General features: G+C 42.5%; 1 protein-coding gene across 1 annotated transcript; it reads left to right on the top strand.

The window, feature by feature from the left end:
• The first annotated feature begins 9,611 nt into the window (after positions 1 to 9,611).
• Tma16 (translation machinery associated 16 homolog) lies at positions 9,612 to 21,899 on the top strand. Its single transcript, XM_051169792.1, has 7 exons — positions 9,612 to 9,721; positions 13,438 to 13,550; positions 15,064 to 15,101; positions 16,728 to 16,812; positions 17,856 to 18,004; positions 20,502 to 20,544; positions 21,666 to 21,899. Exons 1-7 carry the CDS (start codon positions 9,719 to 9,721, stop codon positions 21,889 to 21,891), a joined length of 657 nt encoding a protein of 218 aa, XP_051025749.1. The 5' UTR covers positions 9,612 to 9,718; the 3' UTR covers positions 21,892 to 21,899.
• The last annotated feature ends 1,786 nt before the right edge of the window (positions 21,900 to 23,685 follow it).

Below are 23,685 nucleotides of genomic sequence, written 5' to 3'. Positions count from 1 at the left end.
GAAATGCCCAGCCTCATGTTTGCAACCTAACTCTGGTCTTGTGAAAGAGTAGCAAGTGCTCCTAACAACTGAGCTCCTTGCCACCTTTCTTAATGATATACAAACACTTTCAGCACTCCTTCTGTGGTGATTTCAACCATGTACCTACATGCTTTGTCCCCAGTTGATAAACTACTTGGAAAGGATTAGGAAGTGCAGCCTTTGTGGTGGGACAGGGGAGGCATGGCACTGGGAGTGGACTTTGAAGTTACAAAAGCCCACAGCCAGCCCTGTTGCCTCTTTCTCTCTTCCTGCTGCCTGAGGATCAGGATGTAAAGCTCTCAGCTGCTTCTCCAGCCCTGTGCCTGCCTGCCTGCCTCCATGCTTCCCACCATGATGATAATGGACTAACTCTGGAGCTGTAAGCCAGCCCCAATTACACACTTTCTTTTATAAGAGTGGCCTCGGTCGTGATGCTCTTCAGATCAATAGAACAGTGACTAAGACACCCTCAGCCACCACATTGCCATTTGCAGCAACCCATCTTTAACATGCAACATTTGTTCACCTTAGTGAGCAAGTTCAACTGTTCTCCTTCTATTTTTCATTTGCATAGAACTTAGAAAATAAATTCTTCCAAAAATCAAACATTGCAGAAAAGTAAAAAGACCATTTCTAACTGCTTCCTCCCTTGGTCCTAAGCTTGTGGATTAAGAACAGTTGGTTGTAATTGCCTCTAGAGAGCTTTCTGGGCATGCCTGAACATCTACACACTCACCTTTAATCCTCATCTTATTGTAAGTGGAATTTATTATGCACTGTTTCACACTTAACAATCCTACAGAATTATCCACTTAGATGCATATAAATTTGATTAATTAAAAACTGCAGCAAGATGTTTTGTTGAGTAGTGGGGGTTGCCTTATGACCACAAGGTGGCACTAGCACACAGCTTATTAGGGAAAAGCCTTGGCCGACCTGCTTGTGATAGGAGGGAGGGGTGCAGAAACATGCTCCCAGCAAGGATGCCTTTCCAACCAATGAGGGCAGGTGTGGCGATAGGGACATCAGAGGAGCAGTTTGGAGCTATGCATCTAAGTAGTGCCCCTCACCCCCACCCCGCGTGCCCCAGCAGCACAGTGAGAAATATATGGGAAACTCCAAAGAGCCTCAGTGACTTTGTAGCCTTTTATATCTCAGCATTTTTCCTCTCTATGGTATCTATGGTTACCAGATGCTGGGTTCCTTCCTGGGGATGTGTAAGTAAAGCAAGTTCTAAATGGCTGGCAAACTACTTCCATGTGCTATATTTAAATTATTTGGATATGTAAATTTGGGTTTGGGCAGTGGTATGCCTTTGAGTTAAATGACTCAGTTTGCAGTGAAGTGACCATAAGACTAATACATAGGAGGAAATCTTTAATTAGTTAAAATGTAGCATCTAGTTCTACATTAAAAGATACCTTGCAATATCTCCCTAGAAAGAAAAGATAACAGCTAGGTCAAAAGAAAAATTACTATTTTATCTCAGATATAAAATAGGACCAGTCTTATGAAAAAAATCAGTTCTACAACTTAAAAAAAAAAGTGACAGGGTAGACCAGACTTTGCTAAAAACCAGTCCTGAAAAACAGTTACAGCAACTGGCAGGACTAAGCTCTTGAGAGCACAGTTGTTATTTTAAGATGTCCTTGGGAAGAGGAACCGTGAGTGGTGAGGGAGCAAGGCAGGTGGAAGCACCGCTGGGTGGGAGGTGGCAGCTCCAAGGATCTGGAGAAATGAGAAACCCACATCGTGAGGCAGTAGGCAAGGATCACTGGGTGCGGCTAATGTGGGAAGCTGATGGGAACAGGTCCAAGACAAACTGGTCCCTAGCAAGCGCCGCCTCCAACTCTCCACCAGCAGAGGGCGTGCTGTCTCTAGTGCTCTCTCCTTCGAGGACAGACTACACTCTTTCTGTTTTCAGATTCCAGGAAGGATTGCTGATTTGGTAACTTTGGATCCTTTTGTAGCACAAAGGAGCGGAAATAGTAGCTGATCTCATTTACAAGATCAGTTTAACATACAGGTGCAAAGAAAGTAAATCAGAAGGGAATACACCTGGGACACTAGAAAGTTTTTAAAAATTGAAAACCATGTGCCCCATGCCTAATCTGGACAGACTTATTTATTGATCCAATAACCTGTATCAGTATCTATTTATCTATAGCCATGTATATCCAGAAGAGTAAACCTAGTGTCTTAGTTAGAGTTTCTATTGCTATGAAGACATACCCTTATAAAGGAAAGTGTTAAGGGGCCAGCCTACAGTTTCAGAGGTTTAGGCTACTATCTTCAGGAAGCGTGGCAGCACACAGGCAGACATAATGCTGGCGATATAGCTGATACCTCTACATGTGGATCTACAGGCATGGGGAGGGGGGCAGGCACTGGCCTGGCTTCATTTAAAACCTCAAAGGCCACAACCAGTGACATGCAGCTTCCAACAAGGCCAAGCCTACTCCAGAAAGGTCACATCTCCTAATAGTGCCACCCTTTATGAGCCTATGAGAGCTATTTCCCTTTCCTTCTTTCTTTCTTTCCTTCCTTCTTTCTTTCTTTCTTTCTTTCTTCTTCCTCCTCCTCCTCATCCTCCTCCTTCTTTTTTTGAGACAAGGTTTCTCTGTGTAGCCTTGGCTGTCCCGGACTTGCTTTGTAGACCAGGCTGGCCTCGAACTCACAGCGATCCACCTACCTCTGCCTCCCGAGTGCTGGGATTACAGGCATGCACCACCAGTGCCAGGCCATTTTAATCCAAACCACTCCATCTAGTATGAAATCATTACTTTAAAAACTTCAATGGAAAACATTATAGTTTAGGAAAGAAATAAATGAGGTCCAAGGTGTCTGGTGTTAGAGTCAGACCTGGGAGAAAGAAGCTGATAAATGATGCAGACTAAGTCTCATGCAGTAGTCAACTTTATTCAGAGCATCAATTTATACTCTCATGGTTAAAAGAAGTCACATGAGCATAGTGTAGACTCTTAAGAACAAGCCACATATGGCAGGCAAGCTTATAAAGAAATAACGATATCCAGTTGTAAGAAATAATGTGAAGTAAACTCACTCCTATCTGCTACACCTAGGAGAGGCACGAAAGAACAGTCCAAGGACAATTCCCCGTTTTAAAGAAACTGAGGTCACAAGGCTCTTGTCGTGTGTTCTTTGGGCTTTCTCACAAGCACTCAGAAATCTCACACAGCTTCCTGCTTGGGCCGTGTGGCAGCCACTAGGGGACAGTTCGATTGATACAGGACTTTTCAGGTAAGCACGGGGGCCTGAAATTGATTCCCGGAACCAACAAAAATGCAGAAATCTATGTAACCCCAACGCTGGGAAGGCAGAAGAAGGCAGATTTCTGAGGCTCACCGGATAGCCAACCCAGCCTACTTACAATCTCTAGGGCAGAAAGAAGGTCCTTTTCAGAGGAAAAGTGCATGGCTGGGGAACCACAGCCTAGAGCAAGCATTGGACAAACCGGAGTTGCTGAGCACCCAGGCAGGCTCTCTTCAGCACAAGGAAGAGTAATGTCTGATTGGCTGGCATGCTGCGGTGAATGCAGTCAGATAACTTATTAATCCTTTGCTATCCTATTAGGAGCCAGCCTCTGCCTAAATTTTCTTCAAATCCTGAGAGTTGTTTAGGCCCTAACCCTGGGCTTCGCCTCTCAGTGAATAGAGCTCCTCCTTATGAAAGAGACCCCATGTGCTTTTCATCCTCCATCCGTAGAATCCACCCTTAATGATTTGTAGAAAGAAGTCCTTCCTCTAGGTCCTAGTCCTGAGCACTGTTTACCAGTCAATGAATTCATTCTTATGATACAGGTCTCAGGGACTTTGCTCTATTGGGGTATTTTGCAAGGGAATTCTGATGTAGCCATCCCTTGAAGCTTTGTTATGAGAATTATCATGTGGAGACTTCTCCTGAAAAGTTCTCCTGTGTTTAAATGCGTAAGAGAATTAAACCATAGGTCAGACTCTCTAGAAGTTTTGAACTAGTCTGACTGACCAAGTCTGATCGTCCAGAGTCTTCTTTCCAACCTTTTCATGGTTCATTTCTCTGCCAGCCTTGATTCCTTCAGGGAACCCCCTCACACATACACACCCACAGGAGGCATATGAGGAACAGCATAAGAGATTTCCTTTAGACTCCACATGCACCCCCTGACACACACACACACACACACACACACACACACACACACACTCATTCACACACAAACAGAGAGAGAGAGACAGAGAGAGACAGAGAGGAAATGAAGATGACAACAGATAAATTATACGTTGAGTGTTCCCCTTTATCCATATCCTCGCCAGCATGTGCTGTCACTTGAGTTTTTACTGTTAGCCATTCTGATGGGTGTAAGATGGAATCTCAGAGTTGTTTTGATTTGCATTTCTCTGACAACTAAGGATGTTGAGCATTTATTTAAATGTTTCCCAGCCATTCAATATTCCTCTGTTGAGAATTCTCTGTTTAGCTCTGAACCCCATTTCTTAATTGGGTTATTTGGTTTGGTGGTGTTTAATTTCTTGAGTTCTTTATATATTTTGGCTACTAGTCCTTTGTCAGATATAAGGTTGGTGAAGGTCTTTTCCCAGTCTATAGGGTGTCGATTTGTTCTGTTGACAGTGCCCTTTGCCTTACAGAAGATTTTCAGTTTCATGAGGTCCCATTTATTAATTGTTGATCTTAGATTCTGAGCTGTTAGTGTTCTGTTCAGGAATTTGTCTCCTGTGCCAATGAGTTTCAGGGTCTTCCTCACTTTTTCTTCAAACAGATTTAGTGTATTAAGTTTTACATTGAAGTCTTTTATCCACTTGGACTTGAGTTTTGTGCATGGTGATAAATATGAATCTACTTGCATTTTTCTACATGTAGACATCCAATTAGACCAGCACCATTATATATATTTGGCTTCTTTGTCAGAAATCAAGTGCCCATAGGTGTATCAATTTGATATCATTGATCAACCAGCCTATTGCCTTGCCAGTACCATGCTGTTTTAATTACTGTTGCTCTATAGTACAGCTTGGAACACTCCTTCATTGCTGGTGGGAATGCAACTTGTACAACCAAACTGGAAATCAATCTGGTGCTTTCTCAGAAAATTGAGAATAGGGCTACCTCAAGACCCAGCTATTCCACTCTGTGGAATATACCCAGAAGATGCTCCACCACACAACAAAGACATTTGCTCAACTATGTTCATAGCAACCTTATTCGTAATAGGCAGAATCTGGAAACAACCTAGATATCCCTCAACTAAAGAATGAATAAAGAAACTGTGGTACATTTACACTATGGAATACTACTCAGCTACTAAAAACAAGGAAATCTTGAAAATTGCAGGCGAATGGATGGAACTAGAAATTATCATCCCAAGTGAGTTAACTAAGACCCAGAAAGACACACATGGCATACACTCATTTTATAATTGGATACTAGACCAACATGGATGTCCTTTGAGAGTCTTCATTCATCAGGGGATTGGGCCAGATGGTGGGACATGCTATTGTGGTTCCAGGTGAGAGTAATATGGAAGAATGAGGAGCTATAGGACCCAGAGGATCCAGGAAACCTACAAGACCATCAAGGCTAGTGGATCTGGACCCAGGGGGACCTGTACAAACTGCTGTACCAACCAAGGACAATGAATACAGTAAACCTAGACCCCCTATTCAGATCTAGCCAATAGACAGTGCATTCTCTATGGTTGTGGAGAGAGCGGGGACATGAACTCTGGTGCCCCTTATTTTACCACTTCCCCTTGGTGGGGAAGAGTGGCACTCAGAGGAAAGGGAAGCAGGCTATCCAGATGAGACCTGATAACCTGTGATCATATGGTTGGGGAAGAGGTCCCCTTCTGTCACAGGTCTAGGGCAGGGGAATAGGGAGAAAGATGGAGGGAGGAGGGAACAGGAAGATACAAGTGAGGGGATAGCAATTCATACACAATTTGAATAAATTATTTTTTAAAAATTATGATAAAAAGAAAAAATTATACATGGAGATGATTATTTATAAAACAAAATAGTAAAAAGAAGATCACACTAGAAGCCTCCTATTTGCCAGGAAAAACTGAACAGAGATTTAAAAAAAAAAAGGAAGTAGGAGACAGAAAGGAAAAAATGTTTCATAGCCAGATAATACAAATTTTACCAGGAAATGTAAAGGGCCCACAGAAGAGGCGCAAGGGAATGCCAACACCTAGGAAACCACAGAAATTATAAAATGATACCATGAGGAAAACTGATCTATTTACAAAGGAAGAATAATTAAAAATAAAAGATATGAGATTTCACAGGAGTAACACTGGACTAAAAGTTTCCACAATGGCTGGGGACATTGAACACTTTCCTAAAATACTTATTGACCACTTGTAGTTCTTCTTCGAGAACAGTTGGTTTGATGGTCAGTTTGTTGATTGGCAGGTTGGTCTTTTGTGCTTAAGTTTTGCTGTTCTTTATCAATATTAGCTTCCCTGTCTGAGGCACAGCTGGCAGATTATTCTCCCGTCCTGTAGGCTGTCTGTTCAGTCTGCTGCTTCTTTTATAGTACGGAAATTTAAATGTCATGTCGTCCATTTTACCAATCCTTGGTACCTGTGCTATTGAAGTCCAGATCAGAAATCTCATGTGTCTATGAGATTTGCCTATGTTTTTCTCCAGTGCTTTCAGCATTCCAGGTCTTTGGCCTACTTTGAATTGATTTTCATATCACACCACAAGGTGAAAGATACAAACCCAATTGAATTTTTCTGAAGGTGTATGTACATTGTATCACTGCCATTGTTGAATTCTGTCTTCTATCTACCCTCCCAACTGTATGATTTTAACAACTTCATCAAAATTCAAATGGCCACAGCTGTGTAGGATCATTTCTGGGTCCTCTGTTCTGTTTCATGGGCCTACATGTCTGTTTTTGTCAGTACCATATTCTCTTCATCACAATAGCATTATAAGGCAATTCGAGGTTAGGTATTGTCCCCCTATAGTATTGCTTGGCTATTTGTGGTCTGTTGTGTTTCTGCCAATATAGAAGACTAGAAAGTCTTTCCGTGTCCTGATCTTCAGTTTCTTTTTTTCAGTGTCTTGAAGTTTGCAATGTAGAGATCTTTCACTCCCTTGGTTAAGGTTATTCCTAAGTACTTTATATTTTTGAAAGCTATTATGAATGGAATGTTTTCCTACTTTCCCTAGTGAGTTCATTATTAATAGATATGGAAACCTTCAGCTTTTTATATGTCATATTTGTATCTTGTAAGTTTAATGAAAGGGTCTACTAGGTATAAGTGTTTCCTGTTTATAAGGTCTTTAGATATGGGCAATATAATCTTTCAGTAGAAATAATTTGACTTCTTTTTTTTTTTCCGTTTTTATACATTGTGTTCCTTCCTCTTGTCTCATTACTCCAGCTAAGATGTCGAGCACTGTACTGAGGAGAGTACCAACAATGGGCATCCTTGTCATGGTCCAGATTTTGGAAGAACTATTCTTAGTTTTTCCTCCTGTAGCAAAGTGTTGCTGTAAATATCCTTTATCATTGTGAGGTATGTTGAATCTGATCCTGAGTTCTGTGGGACTTTATCATAATGGTATGTTGAACTTTGAAAAAAGTCTGTTTTCGGTACTCACATGTGTTTTGTGTTTTAGCTTATTTGTATAGTTTAGTAGTTTATATAGTCGCCGATTTGTGTACATTGAACCAACCTTGCATCCCGTAAATGAAGCTCATAACTTGGTCATGGTGTATGATAACCTTAATGTATTTTGAAGTATATTATGTATTTTGAATACATTTGAATTATGTAATGTATTTTGAGCCATATTTGGTTTGAAATTATTTTGTTCACAAATTTGGCAGCTATGTTCATTGGGGAAATTAGTCTGACTTCATTGAATGAATTTGGTACTCCTTCACTTTCTAATTTGAGAAATGATTTAAGAGATGCTAGTATCAGCTCTTTCTTAGAAGTTTGGTAGAGTTGAGCCATGAGTTCATCTGCTCCTGGACTTTTCTTTTGGGAAGACTTTTAATTACTGCTTTAATCTTATTACTTGTTGTGTACATGTTTACTGTATTATATGTTCAGGAATTTAGGTGTACCATATGCATTTAGAAATACATAATTTTCTTTGATGCTTATTAGGTTTTCTTGGAATATAAAATTCATCATATTCCATAATGATGCTCTAGATTCCATTGGAGTCTGTTGTTACAATTCCCCCTTTTATCTTTCCTTTTATTAATTTGGGGTTTCTCTTTAGTTCTTTTTTGTTTGTTTGTCTAGGGGTTTGTCAATCTTGTTGTAATCCTTCAATGAATACAAATTTTTCTCTAGTTCTGTGTATTGAGGGTTTGTTGGTCTCTATTTCATTAAGTCCTGCTTTAATCATTATGATTTTTGTTTTTTCAAGCTATCAGGTTAGAAAATAACTTATTTTTCTAGAACCTTAAAGTGAATTATTAGTTCATTAGAAAACTCTGATTTTAGTTTACTGTGAATACTTATTTTCCTCCTAGCATGCCTCAACTATATCCCAGAGTGCCTATGATGTTCCTTTGTTTCAGGGAATTTAATTTTCTCCTTGATTTCTTCAACGACCTACTGTGCATTCGAAAGTGTGTTAAGTGTCCAAGTGTTTGTGTGTAACTTCTGTAGTCTCTCTTGCTATTGGTTTCTACTTTCTAAAAAAATATTTATTTATTAAATATGCTGCCCACATGTGTGCCTGCACACCAGAAGAGGGCACCAGATCTTATTATAGATGGTTGGGAGTTGAACTCAGAACCTTTGGGGGAACAGATATTGCTCTAAACCTCTGAGCCATCTCACCAGCCCGATTTATACTTTTATTCAGAGTGGTCTGATTGGATAGAAAGAATCCATTCATTGTCATCTTCCTCTTCCTCTTCTATTCCACCCCCACACCGCGCCCATTGGCTCCCTCCCCTCACTGTCCTCCTTTTCCTTCTTCTCCTCTCTATCCGCCCCCTGTGTATGTTAAATTCAGTTGATCCATGCTGTAGTTTATATCCTAATACTATTTGAAATACCGACTTCTCTATGTCCCGCTGCAGGTAGGAATTGTGCAAAAGACGGAAATGTTGTCTGTGTCTGCAACGTGAAGCACGTACTAGCCATTTGAGCAATAGTTACTGGGCAAGGTTTTCTATGGAATTTTAACATACTGTAAGAAAACAGAACTGGGTTGGAAACACAGCTTTTAAGGAAAATAATTGAGAAGGAAAAAAAGGGGGGGGGGGGGCGGCGCGCGATTTTCCGCGATTCTCGGACACATCTCTAGAGGGCAGTCAGGTCCCAAGATGCTATTTCCTGACATGGTGTTCGCCCCTGGAGAGATGGCTCCTGGCAGATGCTCAAGGTCGGCTTTTCCGTCAGAAACAGAAGACAGACGTAAGAAGCATTGCGGGCCACGAATCTCAAATCTCCGGGCCAGTGTAACCTTTTAGAGCTTTAAATCCAAGGCGGGCAGAAAAAAAACTAGGTCTGGGCGTCTGGGGACGTTTTAGAGAAAGCACCGGCCCCTCCCTTTCCGGTCCGCTCGTCTGTGTCGCCCCCGCCCCCCAGGTCCACGTGGGTTTCGTAAGGAGTGAATTTGGCAGCGGCTGCGGCTGCAGTCAGTGAGATTGTCGCTTCCGGACATCGCGGGGTCTCGGTGGCTAGGACGTCGCCATGGTGAGCAGCCGCTCGTCCGAGTTCCCCGGGAGGCTCTGGTCGGGCAGACGGAAAGACGTGCTCCGACCTGGCCGAGCCGGGACGCTTAGCGATTGCTCGGGGGCGGTGCTGGGCCGTGGGTGTCTGCACTAGGATAGGAGTGCTCCGGTGCTTTCTCAGTTCGTTTGGAAGTGTTGTCTGGTTCTCGTTCCCCGAGGGAAAGAAACCTTTGCACCATCTTTACTAATACCACTTTTCTGGGCCCACTCACCTCGGGTAAATAGAGATCTCTCGTGCCCTGGACACAGTCGCTACCGGGTGCTTGCTTGGTCACCCGCCCTTCGGTGGCCCCATCCTGCCTCTAGAACGCCCGTTCATATTGGACAGCGATGCTGTTTTGCCTGTATTTTAAAACAATAGTGACTTAAGAGTGTTCATAAAACATCTATGTATTGCAGTATAAAGGGCTTGTTTACAGCATCCGAACTTTTTGTTTATATTTGGTTTTATGTGCGTGTGGATATCGGAGGACAACTTGTGGGATTCTGTTCTCTCCTTCCACTATGTGGGTACTTGGGACACAACGAACCATTTCTCTGTTCCCTCTTTGTTTTTTTCAATTGTCTTTTAATGTTCACTTTGCCTCCTTTCGGTTTAATTATCCCAATGCTTTGCAGGATTTCCAACTATAACCTTAAGAATATTTCAGACTGCACTTGTTTCTTGGCAACAGGAACTTCTCAGTTGCCCTACTTTTTGGTAAAAATGGATTGATTTGATAGAATTCAGAGGAAGACACCTGATGCCCTGGTAAAAATGTATTGATTTGATAGAATTCAGAGGAGGAGTATTTAATAATTATGTTCTAATGGCTCCGGTTTGTGCTCCGTTTTTCTCATTCATTATCAACAGTGGTCCTGCACCTTTCTGTAAAATGTAGCCCCTGGTTCCAGAGGCCTGAGAGTGACACCTGCCATCTTTGAGAAATTATTTAACCCACAGCAGCTTAATTGGAATAATACATTCACATGCACGGAGCTTTGAAGATTAAGTGTCCTCAGCTACTGTCTGACAGTTTTGTGAAGTTTTCTTGAGGAAACAAAGAAGTGTAATTCTGGCTTGGCGAGCCAGTGAATTTAACTGGTAATCAGCATGGACAGCATACACACAGCTAAGTGACTAAAGAAAAAGTCTCCCCCTCTCTCCTCCCCCCCAACTTATCCACTGAGCCACCTGCCCACCCCTGAATTAACTTTATTGAGAGTTTGCTTTTTTGCCCTTGTTGACAAATGTTGTAATTGCACTAAAATACAAAACTGCTTAGAGATGTAGTGAATCTTCTGCGTATTTTTGTGCCTAATTATATATTCCTCCTTTGCTGTGGGCAATCTTTTCTTAAACAGTTTGAAAGAATCTTAAGCTGCAGTTGAGTCACAATGTAAGTCCAGGAGATTTCCTGCTTTGCATTAAATATTTGGTAGTTCTGACTCTTTAACTTAAATCTTCAAAAGCTGTAAAGCCCCTTTTACACTCACGGAATTTCATACTTTTATAATGGAACTTCTAAGTCGTTAAATGGAAGTTTCTGTGTCGTTATCTCCATGCAAGCAGGGAGCAACAGAGATGGCAGTGAGAGTCCTTTCATCGCCTGATCTTGGAGTTGACATGTACCAAATCCTTATCATTAGAAGTGAGTCATTGTGGGGCTGGAAAAATGGCTCAGAGGTTAAGAGTGTTTGCTGTACAACTGTAAGAACGTGAGTTCGGATCCTAGGACCCATGAAAGATAACAAGTCAGGGATGGTCTAGTGCACGCACACCTGTAGCCAAACTAGTGGAGGCGGAGTAAGGAGAATCACTGGAACTCACTAGCTGCCAGCCCAGCCCTGAAGCATAAGCTCCTGTTCAGGAGAGAATCGGCCTCATTTTGGTAGAGGAAGACACCTGATGCCCTGGCCTTTCTGAATACACCACGCACGCACGCACGTGCACACACACAATTATACTCTTATCCACTACAAACTTACTTAAAAGCAAAGCAAGTCAATAGAAACATTGTACTTTCAGAGGGAGGGTCCTGCCTGGCGACATTCAGTTTGCCACCTGTTTTGAAACTTTTTGCTTGATTTATGTTTGATTGAAAAATTCCTAGTCCGCTTTCTCATCTGCCTCTACACCCTCTTGATGTATAGGGAAATATGTGTCCATGTCTGTATGATTTTAAAGTTATTTTTTATACAAAACCAACTTAGATGGGTTTCAGATTTGCACGTGTCATCTTTTACCAGGGCTATGGAAAGCGAAGAAGCATCAGAGAATTTTTGAAAGGATGAATGTGCAAATGAGGAGTTGATGAACATTTAATTACCCGGAGAGCTGTTTTGAAGAGTATTTTGAGCTTTGTCTTACCAAAGGAGAGGGGAAGGAAAATATTTTAGAGATATAACAAGTGTAGTGTGAGGTTACCATGTGGTGCATTCTGGGTTAGTTAGCATGAGCTTCAGTAAGAGCGGAGAGGAGGAGCCTTGGGAAGGAGAGGGCAGTAATCCCGGAGAAGAAATCTGGGATGGGAATATTTTCTCTATTAAAGATTAGGACCAAGCTGATCCCTTTAAATGGGGAAAGAAGATATATGCCAGATTAATGCTATAGGCAGAGAGGCTTTGTGACTTCTTTGGGGTCTAACAGTATACCCACAAATCAGTCTGCCTGATCATGAAGGTTGAGTGAAAGTAACTGACAGCTTTGAAAAGCTTCACGAGCTCCTTGGCCTTTAGAAGAGTGAATGTTGAGGAGACCGACACCTGCTCCCTAATAGTCTTTTTATTCTGTAGTGATGTCTTGCCCCCTCAAAGATTAAAATTTATATGTATTCACTTCTTTTATGTCACACTAAGTGTTGGTCAGTAGAGGATGGGCAAAGGGTGTGGGGCAACTTTCCCCAGTTTTTCTTTTCCACTTATGACTGGAGAGGAGAGCAGGTTTTAAGCCCTTGCAGACTGTCTGGAGCATTATGGGTTAACAGTCGGGGGAGCTTGACTCCAGAAGTGACCCAGGAGAAACTAAACTATTTAGGTTAAGCCATTTCTATTTTAGGTTTCTATTCTAGAAACTTAAACAATATAGGTGGGCCCAAATACAGAATTGCATAATTAAAAAGAAAAAACAAAAATCTTCAATATATAATGTCCTTGAGGAGTGAGTTCTGACAGACATAACTGTTAAGGCTGGAGACAGGAAATCGTTTGTAGTTTGTTCTCTTTTAGGTGTGCTGATTTTGAAGTGGCTTCTACTGTTGACAGATTTTTGGTTTGGACCAGTCAAGTCTGGTCAGCTTTGATCTTGCATGTACCATTGTCCTGTCCTCTTTCATGTGCCACAGTGAAAACCTGCTGAATTCTGTGTTCTTTAACCTTAGAAACATCCTTAACTGTAGCCAACACTTGCAGCCATGTGTGGGTCTCCGACCTCTATTCTCAGAACTTTTCTCAGCTGGCACGGCTGGATCACTGAGTGCGTTGGCTCTCTGGGTGCCCCTGTGGGTCTAGTGCCATTGGAGATTGTGAGGAGATCATTTCTGTTATGACCGTGGGGAAACAAAGACTGTTGGAATTAGTAAAATGCTTGTCCTATATCCTGCTTCCTCATGTGACATCTGTGGCTCATTGACTTTTCTGAAGAGCATTTTGTGACTAGAGTCACTTAACATATCTGATTATGTGTGTTCCATCTTTTAGCCTAAAGGACTGAAAGGAAAAATGATAGGACGGGAAAAAAAAGTCATCCATCCGTACAGTAGAAAAGCAGCTCAGATGACAAGAGATTCTCACAAACAAGACAAGAAGGAGAGGTAAGAGTCTTGTTAGTGCTGAGCCCTGGGGGACACTCTTCCATGCTGCTACCTCTCAGATGTGCGCTCCTCAGTTTCCACCCCCTTCCTTTAATAACTATGTTTCCATTAGTTCTTGTACCAAGGTAAAAAGAGACCTCTGGTCTCACAGAGTTGACCTAAAACCTAAGTTTAAGTAGCAGTCCATGGTGAGTTTAATGAAGAAAAGTTAAAATCAGGTTAGAGGATCAAGAGGGGAGAGGTTCTTTTTTATAGGAGTCATGGAAGACTCCTAAGGAAGTTAATTAACATTTAGCAGAGTTGAGGGATACCAGAGAGCAAACTATTGATACCATTGTGCCGTGTGGGTGGATATCTTGTGTCTGGTGTTCAGAGACAGGTAAGGGATGTCCCAGGTTAGGGAGCTCTTAGTATTTCTGGGTTGGGTGGATTGGGGCCAAAAGCCCAGCTCATTGAATAAGTGCTGTAGATGGGAAAGAAAAGGCAGCCAAGACTGAGCCACCTAGTAGCTTGCCCTACCATTCTGCCACAGACACCAAAAGGAAACATAAACCAAGAACATCAAGGTGCTTTTTAGTGTTTTTAACAGATTACTAAATGCTTGCTTTGGAAATTTTCTAATTGGTGTGCACAGTTTCTTCCAAGAGGGGAGGAGAGGGCCTGAGCCGAGGGGGAAATATTGCAAAGATTCTGTAAAGCAAAGAATAAATAAACATCATCACTGGTGTTATTTTGTGGCTTTGCTGTTGCAGTGAGTGTAAGAGGCGTAGTATATGGAGGAAGCGCCTGCGCGTTTACTGTATTTTGGTTCCTTGCCTAAGACCTAAGGCCTCACTTAGTAAAGCTTGGCTGTTTTACAGTGCCTTGCTTAGATGTTCTCTAGGGGAGACAGTCAGATTTTCTTTTTTCTGGGGGATGTGACTTTTTAAATAAAGATGTATGGTGGCAGTACTGTCTTAAAAACAGCTTTCAAAGTTCATCTGTTCATTCGTCACTTAGCATTTTTGCTAGTCTTTTAACATGATTTACTACCTCTGAACAGTCTAATTTCTACCGTTGCCCGTATGTATATTTCACAAACGTCATTTGCCCTGAGGTGTACCATGGAGCTCATGAGAGCAGAGGTTTCCACTCCGAAGGTCTGCTGTGGGGACTGGGCTGAGATTTTGCATTTCTCAGTGTCTCCCAGGAGCTGCTACTGCTACAGGGACAGTCATAACCCAGTCCGACCTTTTCGCACAAACAGGACTGGTTGTCTAGTCTTTTGCTAGTCACTGGCATGCTGAACAATATTTCAGTGACATCTTGTCCCAGTGACTTAAAAGATAATCATGGCATTCTGTGTATGTTTGTTGTTTAGATTGATTTATTATTATTATTATTATTATTATTATTATTATTACATGTGAAAGATGTCAAAGTTCTCTGGGAAGTTTTTCTTTGTGATATTTTCAACAGATTTCTAAGGCTCTGCTTTGGAAAATTTCTAATTATATGCACCTTTTGGTTCAAGATTGAAGACTGAGAGGGCCTTGCGTCTCAATCTTATTGGTAAGTGGCTCTGAGTGCTTGGAATTCTGGCTACGACATAGTGAATTTTTTGCTCTAAACTAATTTCACTCCTGATTATTTTTACCAGACTTTTTTTCTTCTTCTTTTAACCAGACTTATCTAAAAGAAAACAAATGAAGTGGAGCAAAGCTTTTGACTTTCACAATAAACTGCTAGTACTCCCTGCAGCTCAACTTTGCAGAAACATCACTGCTGTGTAGCTCCACATGCGTGTGCCTAGCTCAGGGTCCATGCTCTCTTCTGACAACTAAGATTATGCAGGGTATGGCTTTGTGTCTTCTGCAACACAGGTCTGAGACAGTTGGTTTATAACGAGGAAAAGTAATTTGGCATATAGTTGGGGGGTTTCAGTCCATGAAGCTGATGATGTTGCTTTGGGACTTACAGCTACACAGAAAGCAGTGGCAGAGGGGTGTGTGCTAGAGCAAGCAGCTTATCTCAAACAGGCTGAGAGACAAAGACAGATGAGAGTCGGGCTACAGTCCTAGCATCCGGGCACGTGCCCACTGGGCCTCACTTCTCAAAGGTTTTGTCATCTCCCAGCAGCACCAGGTGCTGGTGAGCACACATCTAAGACACAGGCTTTTGGGAACAGCCCAGAACCAAGCTACAGCAATGCTCAAGTGACATGGAGCGGAGGGTTCTTGGTTAATATTACAAGTGTCACATCTTCAGTTTCTATCAGGAGCACAATTTCCCTTCCTTTTACCCTTTTTTCTCTCTGCCCCTCCTCCTTCTTCCTCTTTCCTCTTGCCCTCTCTTTCTGAGGGTCAAGTTTATTATGAATATGTTTTTTACTGACATGCCTAGGATTTGTCTGTTCATAGTACCTGGCACCTGTCTTAGGCATGATGTGTTTGGTAATGCTCTGTTTCGGCTACTTAAATTTTATGTGTAAATGTGAAAGAAATGATGATCTGCATAGAATAAGTAAAAAGTTTTGGACATGGTGCCAAGCAGTCTGTCTGTATTTAACAGGTATCATTTTCATCATTGATCAAATTTTAAAATACTATTTAAAACAAGTTACATGTTTTGCTTTATAAGAACTTAGAATCTCATATTCTATTAACCCACCTTTGTCCCTTCTTGGTGTTAGAGAAAAAAATGTGTGGGGCTGGGGAGACGCTGGGTGGTTAGGAGGGCGGCACACTGACCACCTGTAATTCCAGTCCCATGGGACCCAGCATTCTGTTCTCGCATCTGTGGACACTGCACTTATGTGCACACACATTTGCACATAATTGAAATAAAAACAAGCTGGGTTTTATTGGTTTTGTTTTGTATTGTTTTGTTTTTCAAGACAGGGTTTCTCTGTGTAACTGCCCTGGCTGTCCTGGACTTATTTTGTAGACCAGGCTGGCCTCAAATTCACAGACAAGAAAATGCAGGCAAGCACCACTCCCATCCTTGTCTCTGCCTTTAAATAAAATGTAGGAATTTCATTTCTGACAAATTGGTTTCATTGACTCAGCTACACAGATTTTTCTGTTTAAAACAGAAATAATTCTGCTTTAGTTTTTAATGCTTTGATGAGAATTGTGGTCAAACTGTCTTGTTTAAATGAATCTTGTGCCACTAAACTTCTTTGGTACTTGTTCATAGGTGACAAACTTCAGTGGTTTCACAGTCATCTGGACACAGGAAAAAGCAGATACTCAAAGAAAGATGCCTGCGAGTTAATTGAAAGGTAAATACGTGGTGTTTCATGAGCAAAGGGTCAGAAAAGAGAACGCCAGCCTGGTTCTCAAGAGACTGACATGTGCTCTGGATTTGGATTTGAGCAGATGGGCTTTTTTTTTTTTTTTTTAAAGCAGAAAGACTTAAATTTGTGTCCCAGCTTGGCCCCTTTTTAGTTTCCTGGGATCAGGGACAGTTTCCTGGAGAAGGGTTGTCTGCATCGGGCCCTTTGGGTGTTATCAGATCGAGGTAAGGTAGTTAGAAAGAGTCTTCAGACTGAGAGAACAGTATCTACAAGGCCCAGGGGTGAAAGAGAAGCTGACAGGTGGCATATCCCAGCAGACATTTCATGTGTCTGGCATGGCCTGCTCAGAGGCTAACGTAGCAGCTGCTGTCAGTGACAGCACTTATGAACAGTATTAGGGGACCATCTATGTTTGGACCGTATCTGAGGACACAGGGAGCTCTGGGAGGACTTTCCGGGAAGCACATATCATCAAGCCACAGCCTGAGAAGGGGGCATGACATTGCTGGAAGACCTGTCAGGAGGCCCGTGGAACAGTCCAGGCACAGTGCTGCTGTCTTCTCCTTGCTCAGTAGGGGCTTGATGAAGAGCTAAAATGCAGAGATACTAGGATGTAGAACTTAGGTGTAGAGTAGGGAGAGAGGAGTTAGGTGGATGCTTCTAAACCTCACTTAGCATGTCATGCTATGTCTGAGGTGGAGTGCTCAAGGGATGGAGCAGGCATTGTGGAACAGGAGGAAGGGCACAGTGTGAATGTTTGGTAAGGGGGAGGCGCTGAAGTCTAGTTGAAATCCAGTAGGTGGTTCCAGGTGAAGGTCCTCAGATCAGCAGACAGCGTGCTGCAGTTTGTTCACTAAAATTAAACTGTTGGATTATTCAGGAAAGTGATTAAGCAGGGCTGCGGAAATGAGGAATTCGAGGATGTCACTCTTCAAAGGACAGGGACACCTGGGTACTACATTTTAAATAGATTAGTGTAAGCCCACATGTATAGATGTTGTAACTCAGGTCATTTTCGTATTTTTCAGGTATTTGAATCGGTTCAGTAGTGAGCTGGAGCAGATTGAGTTACACAACAGCATCAAGGGCAGGCAGGGACGGCGCCACCATTCCCGGGAGGCCGTCATCAGGCAGACCATGCAGCGCGAGCGGCAGCAGTATGACGGCTACGGCTTCGGTGTGTGCGCTCAGCTTCAGTTTGCCCTTTCAAAATAGTATCCGACTCCCAGTGAGTTCCAAAGGGTTCACTTTACTCTGCTGACTTATCTTGATCTTCTTCTGGGCTTCTTTTCTCCATGCATAGAACACTTTCAGTTTCATTTCCTGTGACAGGTGACAGCCGTCTCCTGGGACAGAGTCACTTCTTCCTCCCACACACCCAGATTGCCTTCCCTGCGGGGCTGTTACTTGCCCGGCTCCAGATGCATCAGGCGTCCCCCCCTCCCACTGTTGTAACTTGTGCTCTCCAGGCAGGCTGGCCTGCATAACTAATTTCTCAGAGTAAGGATGGCACGTTAGTTATTGGCAACACCGGAGATTACTGAGTTGAAGAACCTTAAATGGTGGCCATTCAAAGGTTACACAGCCTGCAGATAATACTTGATTATTTACTGTCAGGTTTTTTTTTTTTCTTTGTTTTTTATGACAGGGTTTCTCTGTGTAGCCTTGGCTGTCTTGGACTTGTTTGGTAGACCAGGCTGTCTTCAAACTCAGAGATTGGACTGCCTCTGCCTCCTGAGTACTGGGATTAAAGGCGTGTGCCACCAATGCCTGGCTTGCTCTCACTTTTTTTTAAGAATAATAATCTCAACTGAAAAAAACAGCTTTGTGGCGTAAGAAGCCAGACGACCTGGCAACAGACTCTACAGAAGTGAGGTAGCAGCAGTCCCTTGCCGAGCTGTAAAGTCTGTCATGTCACGGTCTTCACCCATGCTTCTTGCCTGGCCCCTGTAGGCTTTGCTGTTAATATGTACCTTTTTGATCAGAACAGTAGTTCAAACACATAATAGAAAAATTAAGATTTTAAGCTCTACTGTAAAGAGTTTAAACATATAAGACCCCAGTAGAACTACTCTAGATGACAATAGACACTGAAGTGCGTGCACTTCCTCTGCACTGCCAAAGTGTGCTTCTTAACCTAAAACACCAGACAGCCGCACTTCAGGGCTCCTCAACGTAAAAATAGAAGCTAGCTGTGGCGGTGCACACCTTTAATCCCAGCTCTTGAAGGCAGAGGCAGGTGGATCTCTGAGTTCTTGGCCAGGCTGGTCTACATAGTTCCAGGACAACCTTGGCTGTAGAGAGAGTTCCTTTCTCAAAAACATCTAAGTAAAGAATATATTTTTCTAGTCCAAAAGTTGAGGATTATCTCAAAAACACCTGACACTGACCCCAGTACAAGCTTCGAGCCTCTATTGCTTCTGTAATGTTGACATATAGCTGCTTTCTATGAGTGTAAGATGTACTTGCTGTCTTTTCCTATCACTGTGATGAAATACCCTGCAAAGCACCACAAGGGAGGAAGGACTTGCTGTCAGCTCAAAGTTTAAGCCTGTTGTAGTGGTGAAGTCACAGCAGGAGGAGCTGTGTCAGTCACATTGTATCCATAGTGGGTGCTGGTGCTAAGTTCTCTCTCTCTTCATCGGTGTGGAGGTTGGGGTGGGGTGGGGTGGGGCTCAGGATGACACTACAACACAACAGATTCAGCTCAGGGGCCGCTCAGTATGTAGAGCGGTTTTCATACTTCAGTTAACCTGATGAAGAGAATCCCCCAGGGCTTGCCTATGCCCATCTCCCAGGTGATTCTAGATGTCATCAAGTTGACCAATGATAGGAGGGGCCACTGTTGCATCCTTTGCCAATTTGATACCCAAACATATCACTTTAAATATGCCTTCTTCCCCTGTCTCTAGTCTGATGGCCATTTTATACAGCAAAAATACATTCAATCCCATTTTCAAGTCCCAGTTTCTTTAAATTCCAGTACTCCTTAAAAAAAGCCCATGTCTAAGACTTGAAGGCAGTCTCTAAGCTGTGAGAGCCCGTGCAAGTTACAGGGTATTGTATTGTGCAGGCAAGTTAAATTGTATTGAGCTTTCTGAGATCCTAGATTATAATTCTTTTTAAAGTTTTCATATTTTGAGTAATGTGACTTTTTAATGTTAAAGAATCTTTGAAATCTGGTAAATTCTACCAATATGACATAAAGTAAACACTTAATAATTTGTCTTTTGTAGCACTGAAAAAAAAAAAAAAAAGACACCCACACTTGCTATTTCAATATGCTGGCTTATTTCACAAGTCTGTCAAATACATTCTATGTAATAGAAGTCTTCTTATGTCATCTCTGTATACTGAACTCTGTTCTTTCCATGTGTAGTTTTTGTGTTAACTATATCAGTGTTTTGAGGATGTTTTTCTTTAGGACTGGAGAGGTGGCTCAGCAGTATTTACTGTCATTGCAGGTGGCTCATAAGTGCCTGTAATTCCAGTGTTAGGGGAACCCACACTTTCTGGATTCTGCAGGCACCTACATGACATACGTAGACATACATAGACGCAGGCACATTCTTTCTATTAACATCAGTTCCCATGTTGTGAGATCAGAGGGAAGCTATAACAACTAAAATTAGAAAGAAAATGCCTAATCAATATTAACTGTTTTTCCTTCTCAGAGATCCCAGACATTTTAGACTCTAATAGTCTGCAGACTTTCCGGTGAGTATCCGAGTTCCTCGGAAGTTGTAGGTAACGTGCACAGGGTATGAACTTCCCTGAGTGCAGATGTTGCTAAAAAGAGAGCAGAGAGCACTCTGTTGGCATTCCTCTCCTTTCGGTGTGCTTGTGTCTGTCTGCAGCACCCAGCATGCATTGGCTGATGCTGCTGGTGTTCCTTTTCTTTCCAGAACAGTTTACTAATCCTGTGTAGTATGTTAGGAATGTTTCTGTTCCCCCCATAGTATAATTTTTTATTTCTTAACGATAAAATAACAAAGGTAGATGAATAGAAACTGATGCCGAGGCAAGAGTTTTATCCTTGAGGACCTTTGGTCCTGGGCTCTGTGATTCTACCCTGGTAACCATGGATACCATTGAGCTGTAGAGACTCAGATATTCTGTGTATTAGAAAGGACCTTTTATTAAAAATTTTGGTCTTCACTAAAATGTTGCAGAGTCTAAATTTTTTCTGAATTGAAATTGGATAAATTTAAATCCAGGCATTATTGAAAACAAAACGTGTTCCTTGTTTCTGAAGCAGTGTGTTCTGCTTTTTCCAAAGAAAGTGAGAAGTGTGAGAGGGGTGAGCGTAGCATATTAGCTCTTTTGGGTAGTGGTCCACCCTTGCAGTGTCTACAGGCTTCTCTTACAGGATAATTTGATGATAGAATGTCATAAAAATAGGTTCAAAAATGAGATTTCTTTTCCTTATATATTCAGCTGGAGTGTGCCTGTGTGTGAGAATGTCTTGTTCTGATTCAGACATTTCCTAGTTGTGACATAATTCTAACTTTTGAGGGTCGTGAGACCATGTAGCCAGATAAAGGAGAATATTTAGGGAAAGGAGAAGTGAGCCACACAGAACCTAAGATTTCCTTTTGCATTTTTGAAGTTTAGATTGTGTAGGATTCTATGTAGGTAATAAGTACTACTGAGCAATAAAAAGCAAGTCCTTGGCCTATTGCGTCCCTCCTTCTGCCCCCCCCCCCCTTATGTTGATGTTTTCTCGCATGCATGTGAAATTGTTGACTTTACAGTCTTCCCTGTGCTGCGGCGCAGTTCTGAAAGTGAGTGTCCTTGCCCTGCCATTACCAGCCTCAGCACTAACTCATGTTCCCTAGGGAATGGGATTTTGATCTGAAGAAACTGCCAAACATCAAAATGAGGAAGCTTCGTGCTAATGATGCAATTCCTAAGAAGCGCAGACCGAAGAATATCTTAAACATAGAAGAGGATTTAGGAGAATTAGAACTAACAGGGGAAACTGGAGAGTCTAAAGACGGGAAACTGGAACCAGCAAGTGAAGCAAGTGACACAGATGAAGAAATGACTCCAGTGCCTGTTTGACCTTCTAGAAATGACCTGAGACCCTCACATCCTACTCGTGACTATGGAACATAGCCATTTGTATGTGGGCTGCTGAGATGGCTCAGCAGGTAGGGCACTTGCAGCCACGCCTGACTGCCAGAGTTTGATTCTCAGAATCCATGTGTTAAAGAGAACAGATGCTACACGGCTTCTCCTAATGTCCACATGCACACCATGGCATGTGTGCATATGCACACACACAAATAAAATTGTTAGTAATTATCTATATGTAAGAAATTGCTATTTAAGTCATTCTCAAATAAGTTATTTGCAGTTTCAAAATAGGTTTATGATTTTTATTGAAGTGTTTTCTTTAAATTGCTTTTAAAATACAGAGATTGTGTTACTCTGCTTTGCACTAGAGCTAAATACCCAGGGCTGGGAACTTAGCTGAGAGTCTAGATAATAACCAAGTGTGTTTTGGTGAGGCTTCTTTGTCTACATCACATCATGGCCACCAGCATCACAGTGATGCAAACATGAGCTGGAGGGGATGCAGCCGGCCAGATAGGAAGCCTGCTGGTGGGAAGGGTTGGCTGTTGCCATGTTGCCTTACTTCCTAAAGTCCTGTCATCTCTAACCATCACCATATGGGGGGGCCAGTTTTCTAACACATAAACACCAGGGTGGGACACCATTAAACTGTATCCAAAACAACATTGTCTTCAAAGGCCGTTTTGCCTGAATGTTATAGAACAAAGAAGTGGGGAAAAAAGGGTGGAAGTGGGCTTAGGAAGACAGCTTGGCCAATGAAGTGCTATAGACAGCCTGAGTCTCTTACCCCAACACCCATAGTAAGTAAGGGGCTGTGGCCTGTGCCTATAATCCCAGAGCTGGGCTGTGGGGTAGAGTTAGAGACAGTAAACAGGCACAAGGTCATCAGGACTGGCCCAAAGACTCCCGAGTGTGCTGAAAGTGGTACTCTGAAGGGACAGTGTTACCAAACCCATTGCCACCAGCTGCCCTAGAGGCCAGACGCAGCCATAGGATTGCCCTCAGGGCTTCTGTTTTGGGTGGCATTTGTACTGTGTGCCCATGTGTATTGGAAGTAACTTGGTTTTTGATTTTACAGAGAATCCCACCCAAATTGGGCTTGATTCTCAGCAGAAAATGTATAAACAGTGTTGGGACTATTTGAGGACCATGGAGACTTACCTAATGGACCATGGTGCTTAAGCAAATGCAGTTTGGGATGGCCAGAGGTAGAACGTTATGGTTTGAATTTGAAATGTCCCCCAGAAGCTTTGAACACTCACTCTTCACCTTATGGTGCTATTCTGAAAGTTGTAGAGCATTTATGAGGCAGGGGCCCGCTGTCAGTGAGGGGCAGGTCTCCCACCATGCAAGAAGCCCTTGACAAGTTGCTGCAGGAACTATGACAAACTGACATCCTTCTGAAACTGAGCCACAGTATGCTTTTCCCCATCCATCCCCCCCACCTTAGGAGCTTGGATTACAGCAGCACAAAAGTCACTGATCCACCTTTCAAGTGTCAGTTGGGCTGTTGTTCGGGGCACATCTGGAAGTCATGTGGGCTATCAGTTCTGTGTAGTGTTCCTGTTGGTTCCCCGTTAAGTTCTTTCCCTAACTCTAAGATAATTCTGTTACTTTTTCAGGGTTTCTAACTGCGTCAGTACTAGTTTGCTGAGTTGCCAACTGTTGGAGCTACAGTTTGCACAGTCCTGCTGTACTCTTTTGCTGTAGTGGATGCAGGACCATTTTCATTTCACAGGCAAGCAGACCCCATTCCGCATTGTCTTCTCTGAGACCTGA

This window comes from Acomys russatus, chromosome 27 (genome assembly GCF_903995435.1).
Source record: "Acomys russatus chromosome 27, mAcoRus1.1, whole genome shotgun sequence".
Lineage (NCBI taxonomy): Eukaryota > Metazoa > Chordata > Mammalia > Rodentia > Muridae > Acomys > Acomys russatus.
This window is presented reverse-complemented; position numbering and strand designations above follow the sequence as displayed.